The following is a 13,500-nucleotide window of genomic DNA, read 5'->3' on the forward strand; positions in this document are numbered from 1 at the left end:
TAAACAAATTTACATATTTATAGTAACAATTGAAATCACATATTTTACCAGATAAATTTAACTTATATCATTATCAAATCCAACTTTAGACTAGACATCATCACTAATGGTTACTTTAACAAATGAATCATTTTTCAGCAGCCAATCAGCTGTTGGCCTCAGCTGTGCATCACTTTGAAAAATCTTGTTCAAAAACTCTTTCAGGTCAGCTGAAGATGATTCAGGCAGTTGATATTTCAGAGGTTCTCCTTGAAAAGTTCTATAGGCAATCTGTGGTGTTAGTAAAGAACTTTGTGGTGGTTTGCCTACAAGCATTTCTACAACAGTGCAGCCCACACTCCTGTAAGAAAATAAAATTGATGAAAACATTAAACTCAACAACTGACAAATTAATTAATAAAAGCCCCATGGCATAAGCATATAGATACAGGTAACACAGGCCCTACATTTTATGTTATAACTATTGTGATACTTTGTGATTTTTTTGTAAAAAAAATAGTGCCGGTATTCAGTGATGGATTGCCTAACTTTGAACTACCAGTTTGCACCTCGATGCAATCAAAATCACAGCTGCAAAGATACTAAATGTCTAAAACAATTTAATAAGCTATTGAAACTATAATAAATTAATAATAAACATTAAAATACAAGAGAATTAATAATTTTTCCCCACATTGAAAAAGGTGCCGTTACGCCTACCATTGTCTGGTAATACTGGTAGTACTGGTAATACTATAGATGAGTATAGTGGAGTGGTTCTTAACTATCTTAAACAATCAATAAAACAATAATAATTCACTATAGTACTCAACTTTTAACTGCACTGAGTGGTTCAAAATTTAGTTAAAATCTTAAATCTAGTCTACATTTTAATTATTTATTAGAATCTAGCAGTGGCGTAGCGAGGTCGGGTGTCACCATGTGCGGCACTTAATGGTGTCACCCCCCCCAGAGGCATAGAGACCCTTACCAGGGACAAACTTTCAAATTTTCGATTTTCACCCCCCCCCCTCAAACTTTCGATTTGCACCCCCCCCCCCCCCTCAAGTTTTCGATTTGCACCCCCCTCTCAAACTTTCGATTTGCACCCCCCCTCGAGTTTTTGATTTGCACCCCCCCCCTCAAACTTTCGATTTGCACCCCCCCTCGAGTTTTTCTCTATATATTTTGCTATGTTTTGCCTTGGTGTCACCCCCCTAAATGGTGTCACCCGGTGTGGTCCGCACCCCCCCCCCCCTCGCTACGCCCCTGGAATCTAGTACTAAGTAGATAGCAGGCCTAGCCCTATAGGATAGGCCTAGGTAAGTAGGAACTTAGCTAGTTTTCTTTGATGGTTTATAACCTTTCAAATTTACTAAAACTTACTTATAATAAATATTATGCATTGTATTTTATTTATAAGAATATTGTATTTGTCTTGAATAAAAATGTACTTCTATAAATAATCAGCTTTTTATTTCTGTTATTAGAATATAGAGCACAGTTTTTTTTCCTCAAAATCTATTTTTCATATTCATTTTATTAATATTTTTCTAAGCAGCTATTTCATTTGTGTGGGGATGATGTGGTTGGATAATGGATAATAGAGCTAATGACTGCTGGCACAGATGTCTCAGGTTTGGGGCTTGAGTTCGTCTTGGTCTGTTGGGTACATGACACACAAAGGTGGCTGGGCAAACTGCTGACTACACTGTTCATATGTATGCTAGGGTAATTGAAACAGATGAACTCTACTTCAACACTACTCATTGGGTCTTGGGCACACACAGGAAAGGAGGATAATAAAGATTCCATTTGCAATAAAACTGTTAAGTTTCCCTAGTTGCAGAAGGCAAGAATAAACACTACGGTTAAATAGAACTTCTCACTATGGAAGGTTTTTTTTTTTTACAAAGGCCATTAGTATAATTATCATTAATTAGTATTATGTTACAAATTTAAAAGTAACAACAGCAGTTCTCACAATAATATTATCTAAAACTTTGCATAAGCAAGAATTAATTCAATTGTAAAAACATATACAATACATAGCCTAATCAAACTCTAAAAATCACATAATGAAAGTGATTTTGATATTTTGAAAGTTATTATGAAAAAATCTTAGTGTAGAGTTTATGAAAATTACATATTACTAATATGAAAGAAATGTGCATAGTGCTGACCACAAAATCACATCATACGCTGAGGTGAAGAAACATATTACATCATCAGCTCTATGGACCATTAAGTTTGAAGGGTTTACTCTACTTACTTATAATGTAAGAAAATGAAATCAGAAACTAGTTAAAAAATAAATATTTTAAAATAAAATTAAAACAACAGATAATCACCTTTTTTTGTTTTGAAATATATATTATCACAAAAAACAAAGACTGAACAAGATAAATGAAAAGTAACTACCATATATCCAGACTAGTTGCGTTCTTTAAAATTTCACCCTCAGAGCATGTAATCAACTCAGGAGCCATGTACTGAATTGTGCCACCTCCTGCATTAACCCCTTCATCTTCATTGTAAATTGTTGAGAGACCAAAGTCAGTTAGTTTGATGTTTGACTCATCCACCATCAAAATATTATTACCTGTTTTAGTTTAAAAATAAATATATTGTTTAAAATTACAAACGTCATCATTTTTCTTTCTAGGTTTGTAACCATTTGTTTTTCAAGAAACTTTAAATATTATGATATTAACTTCATCAACATATTCTCCCATTCATGTTCAAGATACACATATTCTAGATACATGGGGCAGATGAATTAGAGTTCATCTGTTTCAATGATCTTCACATATGGGGGTAGTGTTATCAGTAGTATGCTCAGCAACTTTTCTGTCCCTATCATGAGTCAGGTACTCATCAGAGCTGTGTAGACTCAGGGACATACAGCAGAATCGAACCCAGGATCTGAAATCATTACTTGAGAGTTATTAGTAGTAAGATCTACCAACTGACCACAACATCCTTTGATATTAACATTAGACCACATTTAAACTTCTTACGTTGCAATACCTACTTCTGGGTAATAATTAGATGATTATTTATCCTATGCTTTCAGTTTACAAAAGATGTAAATAAAATAAATACCCTTAATATCTCTATGCAGAATATTATTTTCATGCAAATAGTTGACAGCTTCAAGAATTTGGATTGTAAAATGTTGAGTACATTTTTCATCCAAATTACCTCTCTTGGAAATAAATGAAGTGAGGGTACCCTAAATAGGCATCAAAATAAAATGAATCGGTTATACACCATATAAATTAATTAATTTAAAAGAAAAAGTTATGTACATACCAAGTAAAAATATGCCAATATCAGTAACATCAATTTCAACAATATAAAAATTAAAAAAAAAACATTACTTGTCTTATATACTCCATGAATATTAAAATATCATCATCATCCTTTTTATATCCATGAAATTGAACAACACGCCTATGTTTTAGTTTCAGTAGGATGGAAGCTTCATTTGAAAAAGTTTCCTTTTGAATAGAACAAAAATTATTTCAGTAGGATTGAAGCTTCATTTGAAAAAGTTTCCTTATGAATAGAACAAAAATTATTTCAGTAGGATTGAAGCTTCATTTGAAAAAGTTTCCTTATGAATAGAATAAAAAATATTTCAGTAGGATTGAAGCTTCATTTGAAAAGGTTTCCTTATGAATAGAATACAAATTATTTCAGTAGGATTGAAGCTTCATTTGAAAAGGTTTCCTTATGAAAAGAATAAAAAATATTTCAGTAGGATTGAAGCTTCATTTGAAAAGGTTTCCTTATGAATAGAATACAAATTATTTCAGTAGGATTGAAGCTTCATTTGAAAAAGTTTCCTTATGAATAGGATAAAAAATATTTCAGTAGGATTGAAGCTTCATTTGAAAAGGTTTCCTTATGAATAATATAAAAATTATTTCAGTAGGATTGAAGCTTCATTTGAAAAGGTTTCCTAATGAAAAGAATACAAATTATTTCAGTAGGATTGAGCTTCATTTGAAAAGGTTTCCTTATGAATAGAATAAAAAATATTTCAGTAGGATTGAAGCTTCATTTGAAAATGTTTCCTTATGAATAGAATAAAAATTATTTCAGTAGGATTGAAGCTTCATTTGAAAAGGTTTCCTAATGAATAGAATACAAATTATTTCAGTAGGATTAAAGCTTCATTTGAAAAAGCTTCCTGATGAATAAAATGAAAATTATTTTTAAATATCCCAAAGTTAGGTAAATGTTTCTTAGTTGTTCCATTGTATGCTTTATAGATCATGCAATGCATAAGAATATTTTTTTTTAAATCATTAAATGTATATTGTTATGGAACTCAACTATTTAAGACTATTCTTAAAATTAATAAAACTTGGGTAAAAGCAATATTTTATTGTAATAATTTTGTTTAATTTAATTTAGGACTTTTCTTAAAATTAATAACATTTGAGTGAAAGCAATAGCTAATTATAACTATTTTGTTTAATTTAATTTAGGACTACTCTCAAAATTAATAAAACCTGAGTAAAAGAAATATTTTATTATTACCATTTTGTTTAATGTACTGAGCAAAAGTCTTTTGGCGACAATTTTTTTTTCGTCAGGTTTATTCAAATCTATGACCAGGTGTACACTACCAAATGTACCTCGACCAATGGATGTCACTTCTAAGTCAAAGTTTTGGGGGAATTCTCCAGAAACAAATTTATCTGTTTATAAATTTAAAAGAAAATGATGTAAGTTTAGCAATTTTTAAATAACAAATAAAAAAAAAATGCATAGCATTAAGCAAAACAGTTTGACTAAAATAATTTTATTTTTAGGTTATTTTTGTAATATTTAGCAGTTTTTGCAAAATTTATATATGCTGTCAGGATAAAATAAAAAGAACAGCTTCTTTATACCTGGTATTGTAGGTAAAATTCCAGTGGCATTTCCAGCTGTCCAAAACATTGAATTGATATTGGATGAAATAGTGCTGGTCTGGGAACTGCGCTGCCTTTGTAGGTTGTACGCCAATTTTTCATTGGTTATGATCTCATGACTGTATTTTTCACCAGGGCCCAACTCTTTTAAACATTCACTAGCACATTCTTTTTCTTCAATGCTATTAAAGACCATAATTTGTGTGAGGGTCTCAATAACTGGAGCTATCTACAAAACATGTAAAAATGAAAGAAGACCTCCTACTTGAATGTTATATAATAGTTTGAAATGTTTTTAAAAAAAAATAATAAAAAAGATAGGAATTTTTTTAAAAATGTACTTTAGATTAAATTCCATTTGTTATTGTATGTGTTCTTAAAAAGAGCTTTGCGTCAATTTTAATTTCAGTATCGATTGTTTACCAAGAGTGTTCAAATAAAACTTGGCCTATCATTTAGAATAATTTTTGTTGAGGATACACTGGTTTATCTGTTTGCAATTCATTCAATGCCTTGATACTGTATAGAATGTCAGGGTTCAAACTTTAGCAGTGACACTAACACAGCTAGGTTACAACTGTAAGCTGGTAGGCTTAAAAATCTTTAGAAGTTGCATAATCTGTTTTCATAAATTTAAAAGTTTACTGTGATTTACGACATTTTTAAAAGGCTAGTCAAACAAAATTCTTCTAAAATAAAAAAGAAAATACCTCAATATTTTCTTGCTGATTTCTTACAAGCTTAGCAAATGCTTGCAGAAAAATAGAAAGAGGAAAACTTTCATACCGACCAATTCCCTTTTGAATTAAATCACGTAAATGTGAATCATTACCTGTAGAATATAAATGTCATTAATTTAGCAATTTGTTAAATTTTTTAAATTTTTTTGTTAATTCTCTTACAATTATTATAAGAGAAAGATGAAGGTTACACTGATTTATGCCTTTTACTTAATAATGTGATTAGTTTAATTTGTACAAATATTTCCAAGAAAACTTTATGACGATAGTCAAATTAAAAGGTAAGAATTTTAAAAGAGAAGAGAGTGACTTCCCCTTGTAAATGTGTTGGTGTATGCTAAAGAGAGTGAACTCGTTTACTAAAGTGTATATGCCTATTGTTTAATCAGTGGTGTTGTAACACCTGCCTTGTTTCATATGTGCAAACTAGTTAATCTAGTGGATCATATACTTTGTTTTATGGAGCTGGTTTGTTATTTTCTTCTGACCGTTGCCCACCTGAATCAATTTGCCTTAAAACAAGAATTGGGCAGTTTTATCAACTTACTTTTTTCCTGTTCTAGAATAAGCCAGTGCTTTAATTTTAAAATGTCATCACAAAAAGTTATGTCCAAAAGTGCCTGCACAAAAGTGAGAAATATCAACATAGTTGAGTTTAGTCAGTAAAACAACATTAAATTGATACAAAATACAGAAGAAAAGATTTGAATGTTAGATTTAACTTACAGTTTTTATGTAAGTGGAATTAAAGTATCCTTTCAATTCTTCTTTTCTTGACATGTTGAATAATATTCCAATAATATTCTTGGTAATATAATATGATGTGTGAATCTGAAAGTAGTAAATGGAAGAATAAACAAATGATGTTATTACAGGAAAACTTCACACACACACAATAGTTACAAAGCTTTATTTTAGTATTTATATGGATTCTTAAGCTTTTTGCACTTGAAACTCAAGGCTTATCTGATTAGAGTTTAAAATATGCATTTTAATTACAGATATATATTATAATAATTTTTATATATATTTTGGACGAGTCAATACATGTTTATGTAAGTCTGTTCCAAGAAATTATTAAATTTATAGAGGATTAGTGTGTGTTGTTAATTAAAATTATAATTTCTTATGTATATCACATATAACTATGTACATCAGGAACTCTAATGTTTTATATGTGACTAATATACACAATAAAAACTATCTAACAAAAGAAAATGTATTATCATTATAATTATGTAATGATACGCTTTTTAAAAAGACACAATTGTAAAATTACCTGCCCTTTTTGTGAGTGTAGGTAATCAATAAACAATTTCAATGCTTCTCCATTGACCAACTCCTGAAAAAAAATAGGTGTAGATCTTATTTACTGCATTTATAAAATAATACATACATGAAAGAAAATTGTCAATACAGGATTAGAGTTAATAACATCGCTAAACAATAGTAAACAACTTTACCAATGAGAAATTTACACTGCAAAAAGTCCCTCCTATTAATATTTCTAGTGGATAGTGGCAAACAGTGATGGAAAAATTAGGTGACGCAGTATTAAAGAGGTTTACTTCCCTCATATGAGCAATGGTCAGATCTAAAAATTTGATGTGAAAAATGATTTTTTTAAAAAAATCAGCAGTTTTGCAGTTTGAAACTTAGTAATAAATAATAAAGTACTTTCAGCCAAAATAAATTTAAAAACAAACAATTTAAAAATGGCACAACAAGATTATTAATACATACTTGCAACAATATTGGGAATAAAACATGTGATTAAAATGAGATCATTAAAACAATTTTACTTAATTTTAATGTACCTGGGTAACTGTGCTCAAGAAGTAGGGAAAAGAAATCTGTGACTTTATCCTTGTATTTAATAAAAATTTCAATGTACAACATGTGCAAGGTTTTTTGGTAGACGAAAAAATTCAGAGCATCAAATTGTTTCATACTGGTATACTCTGACATAATATCAGAAACACATCCCAACAGTTCCTCACATGTCGGTACCTAGCAAAAAAAAAAAACAACATGAACTCAAATAAAACAAATTAAAACTGAACATAATTGTAAAACTAATGTATATTACAAACTATGCAAGCATCCCCTACATTTATATCATTATAATTTTTTTTAAATACTTTAAATATTTAATTAATAATCAAGCACTATCAATAGAATAGTTTCATATGTTTTGTCATTATTACATGTTGCCAACATTTTGTTAACATGTAATATTAAATTAACAATGAAGATGTAAATGTTAAAAATATGAAACTGAATAAGTGAAAAATTATTCCTTCAAAAAATTAATATAAATGCTATAAAATATTATCAATATTTGTTTAAGGGTGATTAGAAAATATAAGTCAGTACATGTGTAAATTAAATTATCATATAATTTTACATAACTAGAGTTAATTACAGTCCATACTTCAAAAAGGGTTGAAACAAGAAATAATTACCTGATGCCAATTATTGTATAAAGTTGTAGTCAGAAAAATATTGAGCGACCTGTAAAATAAAAAATAACAAACTTGCAATTTTATTTAACAATTCTTTTTTTTCTACTATAATGATTGTTTTTAACTGCATTCTTAAGTTACCACACAAATAGTATATAATATCAAACATAATTTTTAATTGAAATATTGAATAAAAGAAATTTTAGCTTAAAATGTCTTACTATGTAAACCAACATAACTACAACAGGCAAATAAAATCATGTCTGATTCACAATTTGTTTAGCAACAATATGTCTTACACATCCTGAATCTAGGAAAATATACACACACAAATATACACCTCTCTCTTTCTCTCCCCCTCCCCTCTCTCTCTTAATATATATATATATATATATATATATATATATATATATATATATATATATATATATATATATATATATATGCATATTAATGTATGAATAGGAATAGATATATTTTTATATATAAAATATCTAAATATATATATTTTACACAAAAATAAATGCATTATTAACCTTTACCTTTTAATACCACATAAAGCATTGTCTGTTTGTACTTCTAATCCCAAAATCTCAGTCATAAAATCTTAAAGAAATACATTTTATTTTGTTATAAAAATGAATATTAATATGGACACTAGCAAAATAGATATATATATATATACATACATATATAACAATAGAGAAATAGAGAGAGATACAGATAGCGAAAGGTTACATTGGTTAACATTATTTACCTTGTTTTAACACTGCTCGTTTACGGTTACTTTGAAAAATCCATTTTGTGGAGGCAAATAATTTCTTTATTATGTTCAACTCCCTTTGTCTTATCCCCCTCTTGTAAGTATTCAAATATTCTTGACACTTTTCAATAAGATTAAATTTTGCCTTTTCTAAAGCAATCATAACTACCTCTAGCATGTATAAGTTCCTTACATGGACCATAGTAATATTCCTAAGAATTAATTCGACCACGTCATCGTGATCATGCAGTAGAGCTGTAACTACAGCATCCCATCCCTCTCTTCCAACATGATTAACATTGATCCCTCTTTTGAGCAGTAGCTCTACAGTTTTATAATGGCCTTCACATGAAGCTATTATTAAGGCATTATCACCCATTAATGTGATTTTATTTATATCACTACCTTTGTTTAGCAGCATTTCAACCATATCAGGTAATCCATGAAATGCTGCATGTATCAGAGAACTGGCTCCTAAGTTATCAGTTTGATTTACATGAACATCAAAAGTCAGAAGAAACTCAACTAATTTTTCATAACCCAACCTTGAGGCTGACACTAAAGCATTTGATCCAGTACAATCAACAACATTGATGCCAACTCCTTTATTAATTAATAGTTTCACTATTTCTAATTGATTGAAAATTAATGTTTGAATGAAAACTTCTCTCTCTTCTTGTGTTTTCTGTAACATAATTTTGCTTATTGTTTGATCTACATTATCTGATGCCAGCATCAAAGCATTCCTTCCATCTTTATCAACTATATGAACATCACATTCAGTGCTAGTAAGCATTTGGACAATATTTAAATTTCTTACTATTGATGCCAACATTAAAGCACTACGCCCGTCACTGTCAACAATATTGACTTCACTTCCTGCTTTAAGTAACATTTCAACAATTTTTTCATACCCTCCTTTTGATGCAAACATCAATGCATTATATCCGAATTTATCCATTACATTTACTTCACACCCCTTTTGGAGAAGCATTTCTACAAAAATAACATAACCATTGGCAGCTGCCAGCATCAAAGCAGTTTGATTTTCTTTATTTACTTGATTAACACAGCAGCCTTTATCTAAAAGCTTCTTTACCACTTGTTCAAGTCCATTGCATAATCCAATGATTAATGCATTGTTACCATCAATATCAACCTGATTAATTTCACTTCCATTATTTAATAAAATTAGAGCATTCTCTTCCTTTTTTGCTTCTGTTGCGTATATTAAAGCATTTTTTCCATTTTTGTTACAACGATTTACATCGCTACTCTTACTAATTAAAGCATTTACTATCTCTGGACTTGATACACATGACGCATGCATCAAAGCATCATCTCCCATTCTGTCAACAACATTCACATCACTTCCCTTATTAAGTAAAAGTTTTGACACTTTGATTCTATCTTCTAATCGACCTTGCATTCTACTACCAATTGACACTCTGAAAGCATTCCAACCTAAATTATTTGTTTTATGCATGTTCCATCCTTTATCTAACAGAAGTTCAACCACATCAATGTATCCATGCTTGCAAGCAATCATTAAAGCATCATTACCATTTTGATCCACTCCTGTTTTATTGCAACCGTTGCTTAGAAGAATTTCTATACATCCTACATTGTTATATTCAGAAGCAACCATCAAAGCATCATAACCAGCTTGATTTACTCTATGTAAGTCCCATCCTTTTGATATCAGCATCTTTACAATGTCGTTATTACCGTTTTTGATAGCAATCATCAAAGCATCATTGCCTTCATAATCTCTTCTTGTCTGATCACTGCCATTATTTACAAGAATTTCTACACAATTTAGGTGCCCATGTTCTGCTGCAATCATCAAGGCATCACATTGAAATGAGTTAACTGAGATGATGTTACTTCCACTATTTATTAACAGCTGGACAGATGCACTGCAACCACAAGATGATGCTTGCATTAATGCATTTTGCTTATATACTTTGTTCACTGTGTTTACATTGGATCCACATTGAATCAAGATCTCAGCTATTCGCTCTCGGTTGGCTTTTGTTGTTTTTTTATGCACTTGAATGCTATGTTTCTGCTTATTTTCTGAATACACACTGCTTTTGACTATTTGCGATAAATCAGTAAATACCCTCCGCAGTTCATTATAAATAAGCAACAATGCATGTTCACCATCTTGATTACAAGCATTAACATTACAGCCTTTTTGAAACAAAAGCTTTACAGCCCCACTGTGGCCAGACTCAGCAGCCAACATGAAAGGAGTGCAGTCATACTTGTCTGTCTGATTGATGTCTCTTCCTCGCTTCAGTAGCATTTTTATAACTTTTTCATTCCCATATCTGGCAGCAAGCATCAAAGCTGTGTGTCCCTCATTATACTTATTTACAGATTTAGCCAAACATGTTTGTGACGATAGATAATATGCATGCATTAAATCTTTATGATAATCACGTTCACAATTTCTAGTAAAATCAGACACTGCCATTTTATCACATAATTAGGATAAATTCTTGCTGTTTTATGATGTTCAAATAGTAAGAATAAAAATCCTCTCAGAGAAAATGTAAGGAAATTGCAACAATTACTTTAATGTTAAATGTCTTATATATCAAATATGTTGTACTAGATCTAGTAGTAATTTCACAGGTTTATTGAAGATAGAATCCAAGATAATAATAAACCCTGCATTGTGACATATGTCGTATAGATGTTGAGTATAGTTTCATTTCAAAGCAGGCAAGCTGTAAATAAAATTAAGAAATGTATAATTAAGGTGACACCAACACTAGTAGGTCTACATTCTATAAATTTATAAATTCTTCCTTGTGGAAGTATTTACAGGACCTGTGAATCAATGCAGTAGCTTTACTTCTAAGAGAAAAAAAAAACATATTTTACAACAGCAAAATGATAAATAAGATTGGGAATTCCGAATAAGGCACTTGCAAATACCACACCAAAGTCCCGGTTAGTCCAGATTTTAAAATATTTTTTTAGCACAGTTCTTATATGCGAAGAAACTAGTTATTTGAGTTTTATGACCCCTAATTATTAGGTGACCAACACATAGACAACACATAATCTACTTTATAAAATGTAGTTAATTTGAATCATTTTTGGACACATTAGATGTATTTTGGTTGTGTGATGTAAAAAAAAAGAATCATTTATTTTTTATTCATTACCACAAAGCTATTTGTTTATTTTTTTTTCAAAATCACCATACAGATAATAAATAGGCCTAAATAAATATATTTATATATACATATAGATTATATAGGCTATAGGCCCTATATATATATATATATATATATATATATATATATATATATATATATATAGGACCTATAGCCTATAATCTATAAGAATTTAGTGTGTAAAGCCTGAGCTTTGAAATTCCTTAAAATTATGGGTAGCGTTAGCATTGACATTAACAACTTAAAGAACTTGACATTATCAACGTGAAATAAGTAGATCTATTTATAATTAAAGAAAAGCCTAATTTAGTGATTATGAGCATGGGTCATGATGGTTGCATCTGTTGGAAACATCGCTAGTCTTCATTTATTACTGAAAACTTTTCAGTGAAAAGTTATAATTCAATTGTTTAAAGTTTAGTAAAAGATGTGCCTGTAAATTTATATAAAACAAGGAAACATTTTTGTATTTTTCAAAACATAAATCCTCATCAAATTGTGAAATAACTATTAAAATTTAAGGAGTTTAAGGTTTTTCCCATTACTAGTCGCGGGCGATTTTGCGTACCTAATACGATACTTGACGATAGATTACAATTACCGATTAGATCTAGTGGACTTTTAGTTTTAGGTCTACTTGATCTAGATCTAGAATCTAGATCAAGACTCATAGAGGCTACAGTATATATATACTAACGTACATTTTCTAGGCTACATTCTAAGTAGATTTCTTTATCTAGAATCTAGATTTAGAATTAGTTAGATTCTAGATCTAGTTCTAGATCTATATCAGTACTAGGCATGCTGCCCAGCTTTGCTTAGGCTTTCGAAAACATTGAGAATTTGAATGCTTAATTAATTCGCCCGAGGGTCGGTCTACGACCTAAGGAGTTATGAAGAGGTTCCTCCGTGGACATCTTTTTTTCGATTTATAGCTCATATAAGGCGCCGGTCAGTCGAGGTCAGTTTTGACCCCATCATCGTAGACTTTTCGGCCAACCGGCCCCCGTGTTCTGTCGCCCCAAGGCAAGATCCTGTCAAATTTGAAGCGCCTACGGCGCCGGGAAGTGCCCTATCGGGCACCCGACAACTTTGCTTTATATATTATAGAGATTAGCAAATTGCATAGATAAACAAAGATTTCAATAAAGTAATTAAGGCCTGAAATACTTTAGTATAGAAATGTATTATTTGAATAGATGAATCTAGAATATCTAGATCTAGAATCCAAATAAATAAAATAAATTTTATGAGTTTAGGCCGGAAAAATTGTATTGTATACATTTCATAGTGTACGTAGATCTAAATCAAATTTGAATGAAATAGTTCATTTCTTTTCATTCTAAACACGGCAGATGACGTCATTAGTTAATGTATAAGCAATAGTGACGTCACAGTTTCATGCGTTCTTTTTCACATATATAAATGCTT

General features: G+C 30.2%; 2 protein-coding genes across 2 annotated transcripts; both read right to left on the minus strand.

Moving 5' to 3' along the window:
* On the minus strand, nt 1-5,127 carry LOC131937677 (serine/threonine-protein kinase sepA-like). The gene is made up of 6 exons (XM_059295283.1): nt 4,887-5,127; nt 4,531-4,691; nt 3,363-3,482; nt 3,085-3,214; nt 2,401-2,581; nt 1-340 (listed from the first exon to the last, which is right to left on the minus strand). The coding sequence occupies exons 1-6, from the start codon at nt 5,101-5,103 to the stop codon at nt 91-93; spliced, it is 1,059 nt and encodes a 352-aa protein (XP_059151266.1). The 5' UTR covers nt 5,104-5,127; the 3' UTR covers nt 1-90.
* Nucleotides 5,128-5,478: 351 nt separating this feature from the next.
* LOC131937680 (ankyrin repeat domain-containing protein 17-like) lies at nt 5,479-11,400 on the minus strand. The gene is made up of 10 exons (XM_059295285.1): nt 8,870-11,400; nt 8,655-8,718; nt 8,113-8,161; nt 7,465-7,657; nt 7,111-7,241; nt 6,927-6,989; nt 6,374-6,478; nt 6,195-6,267; nt 5,618-5,739; nt 5,479-5,526 (listed from the first exon to the last, which is right to left on the minus strand). Exons 1-10 carry the CDS (start codon nt 11,355-11,357, stop codon nt 5,479-5,481), a joined length of 3,336 nt encoding a protein of 1,111 aa, XP_059151268.1. The 5' UTR covers nt 11,358-11,400.
* Nucleotides 11,401-13,500: the final 2,100 nt, after the last annotated feature.

Source organism: Physella acuta, unplaced genomic scaffold (assembly GCF_028476545.2).
Source record: "Physella acuta isolate Inbredline_101_S28 unplaced genomic scaffold, ASM2847654v3 ptg000218l, whole genome shotgun sequence".
NCBI lineage: Eukaryota > Metazoa > Mollusca > Gastropoda > Physidae > Physella > Physella acuta.

Excerpts from the sequence above, each read along its gene's own strand:
- LOC131937677 (XM_059295283.1), bottom strand. The coding sequence starts at position 5,103 with ATGGTCTTTAATAGCATTGAAGAAAAAGAATGTGCTAGTGAATGTTTA. Across the intron at positions 4,692-4,886 it reads AATTTTACCTACAATACCAG|ATAAATTTGTTTCTGGAGAA; the intron begins GTATAAAGAAGC and ends ATTTATAAACAG. Across the intron at positions 3,483-4,530 it reads TCAGTACATTAAACAAAATG|GAAACTTTTTCAAATGAAGC; the intron begins GTAATAATAAAA and ends TCTATTCAAAAG.
- LOC131937680 (XM_059295285.1), bottom strand. The coding sequence starts at position 11,357 with ATGGCAGTGTCTGATTTTACTAGAAATTGTGAACGTGATTATCATAAA. Across the intron at positions 8,719-8,869 it reads ACGAGCAGTGTTAAAACAAG|ATTTTATGACTGAGATTTTG; the intron begins GTAAATAATGTT and ends TATTTCTTTAAG. Across the intron at positions 6,268-6,373 it reads ATTCCACTTACATAAAAACT|GCACTTTTGGACATAACTTT; the intron begins GTAAGTTAAATC and ends ACTTTTGTGCAG.